Source organism: Sceloporus occidentalis, unplaced genomic scaffold (assembly GCF_023333645.1).
Source record: "Sceloporus occidentalis isolate IW3139 unplaced genomic scaffold, rSceOcc1.0.p SCAF_55, whole genome shotgun sequence".
Lineage (NCBI taxonomy): Eukaryota > Metazoa > Chordata > Lepidosauria > Squamata > Phrynosomatidae > Sceloporus > Sceloporus occidentalis.
Window position 1 is genome coordinate 3069277 of NW_028317035.1, and position 2986 is coordinate 3072262.

The 2986-nt window shown below is 41.5% G+C and overlaps 1 protein-coding gene across 1 annotated transcript; it reads left to right on the plus strand.

Annotated features, from left to right (window-relative positions):
• The first annotated feature begins 1793 nt into the window (after positions 1 to 1793).
• On the plus strand, positions 1794 to 1895 carry BLACAT1 (BLACAT1 overlapping LEMD1 locus). Its single transcript, XM_089492234.1, has one exon. The coding sequence runs from the start codon at positions 1794 to 1796 to the stop codon at positions 1893 to 1895; it is 102 nt and encodes a 33-aa protein (XP_089348360.1).
• Positions 1896 to 2986: the final 1091 nt, after the last annotated feature.

The following is a 2986-nucleotide window of genomic DNA, read 5'->3' on the forward strand; positions in this document are numbered from 1 at the left end:
TTCTTTAGCAAGGTTGAGAGCAGAGTAGTAGGAACATAGCATACATTTGTAGTCCAGAAAGTCAGCCTTGGAATGAGGCTTTTGCCAACTACGCTCAGCAGTGCGGGAACAATGTCGTAGGTGTTGGGTAACAGTTGTGTGCCAGGGTTGGAAACGTGAGCGTCGTGAAGAGCGAGTAGTAACTGGGGCTACATGTTAGCACTTCTGGGTGAAAAGGCATTCTATGGCAAGTCTTATTGTTGCTCATTTAGTGCATCTATGCGTTACTCATTTAGACAAATTATATCTGATACCCATACTCAGGGGGTTTTGCCTGGGGTGGGCTCTGGGGTTGCACACTGCTTCCTCCTTCAGCTTCTTTAGTTGAGTACCTTAAGTAGGCCAGCAGCTCCCATGGAGAGTGTTAGGTGCACTGACAACAGGGTTCCACGTGAGGTGGCGGGGGGGAGAGTCAGGGAGATGGGGAGGGAGAATGAGTCATAAAATGAGACTATGTATGTTTGTGTAAATATGTATGATGTTAGAGTGACTGTGTAAGCCTATAGTGTTAAAGAGTGTGTATATTTAAATGTAGGGTTTTAGTGTGAGGGCCTGTGTTCATATGGGTAAATGAATGCTGTTAGTGTGTCTTTGCATGTGTCAGAATAAGTGTGTGTTAATATTTGATGTTAGCACGTGTAAGTGTGTGTGTGCATTAGTGTATTAGTGTATCAGCATGATGCTAGAGTGTCAGAGATGAGGCTAGGATAAGTGGTGCCTATGAGGGGAAAAGAGATATATAGAGAGTGTGTGTGTGTTAAGTTGCATGTGTTAGTGTATGATGTTTGAGTGGGTGACTGAACTCAGCCCTATGGTAGAGGTCTTAAGGACATCAATCTGCAGGGGGGCATAGTTTGCTGCCCTGTTCCAAATTCACAGGACACTTGGGTACCCCTGCAGGCTCCAATTATGCAGGTGGCACTGCTTTGCTATAAGGAGGGAAGCCACAAGCACACAAGTAAGTTGAAAAGCAGCTGGACAAATGTATGTAGGGTTTAGGGACTGTTTCTACTGTTTTTAGTTTAGCTAGTGTTTTATATGCATGTGAAACTGAGGCTGTTCGCACAGAAAGCTGCAGGAGCAGTTAGAGGTAAGCAGGGGTGGGTGGGGGTTGGATGTATGGATGTGTATTTGTGTGTGTGAGCATGGATGTGTAATTGTGTGTGTATGTGTGAGCATGGATGTGTAATTGTGTATTTGTGTGTGAGCATGGATGTGTAGGTGGGCTGAGATGGAGTGTGTGTTAGAATGAATGTGTGTTAGTATGAGTAAGTGTGTGTAATTTCTGTAAGTAGGTTTACATATGTGTGCCAGAGTGTATGTTTGAAGGTGGGGTGCAAGGGGCAAAGAAGGCGCAGACAAGCTGTTTGGGGGCAATCATGGCATAGACGAGCTGTTGAAGTTGGGGGGCCCTGGGGAAATTTTCATACTACGGACTTGTGGTTTCCAGTTACTCCTCTGCCTGGAGACTGTTGGCCAAAACAGAGAGTTCCCAGTTATGGTGATAACCATGAAGCTTACGCTTTAATCAATCACTCTCTGTTGCTGGTAAATGTATGTGCTGGGCAAATTGACACCACTTGAATAAAAGATTTTAATTGGAAAAAAATATTATATAATTGAAACTATGTATTATTACTGCACAAGCTATTATGAACTTAGTATGTGCATACTGCATTTTTTTATTTTTTAATAATTTTTTTTTTTTCTGCAGGTGCCCTTGGATGTCACCCGTTGTCTTTTCTTTCCTACCAATGCCTCAGTTTACTTTTGCGTGTTTCTGCGGCCTTCACGGGTTCTGCAATACAAAGAGGAAGAAAGAGGAGCCACAGGTTGAACAGGAGACCTCCGTATGAGGGGCACGTTTAGCTTCCTAGGGATAAAGCCATGGGGCAACTACTTCAGTAGGACCACTCGGAATGTACTCTGTGCTAATATTTCCTGAACTCCTTCAGTACCGGACTGACCTGTAAAACAAGTTGCCAAACAATGAATTACAGGCCTGTTTAGTAGTGATGTAGTTAACAAGAAATATCAGCGGGGGTTAGAAGTACTCTTTCGGGTTAAAAACAATTTTAACAGCTGACATTGTAGATGTCATAGAAGATGGAGCTTCCAGAGGAAGAGGCGGCTGTTTAATACCCTCCAGTCTGGTTGGACCATCTCTAAAAAATAAGACGCCTGAGGCGGGAGGTAATGTAGGGCACAGGCTGCCTCACAAATATGTTTGCAGAATTTGACTTGTTTCGTACTGATTTACCCAAGCAGTTGAATATATATATATATATATTCTTATTTTACATTATTACTCCAGTCTATTTTAGGATGTCACCATGAAACACTGAGCACATTATGTCTGTTGCTTAAGAAGAGTTTACGCATGTGCTGAGCTCATGCACTGCCAGGAGCAGGTAAACACCACAAGACAAATGCAGATCTGATCTCTGAAGAAAGCAAAATTCAGGCAAAGTAATGAGTTATATATTGAACAACATCTTCACTTTATGTGGCCTTGTGATACTCTGTATTGCCAGTTAGCAGCTATGTCACTTCTGAAAAGCCCACATTTTATAGCTCAGCACATACTGTAAACATAGGAAATGCTGTTTACAGATTGAATAAGCAATATATATTTTGGATTACAAACTCGCCTTATGTGAAAACTATGAGAGCAACCATCATAACTATCCTGTCCCCAGGATTTGAATGACCTTTCCTGTTGTTGAGTTCCTTCTCCAGAATGATCCTTGTAGATGTGAAGTGAGGAGAAAGTCAGGATTTGATGATAGGAAGCTATTTCTTATTCTAGTTTTCACTTATTCTCCTTTAATATATAATAATTAATTAACAGTTGAATGTTTTTTTTTTAGAAACTTCAGTATTTCACTTACGGCACATACATATAATGCGGTTTATTACACAATATTTTATACATGTCATTCAAAGA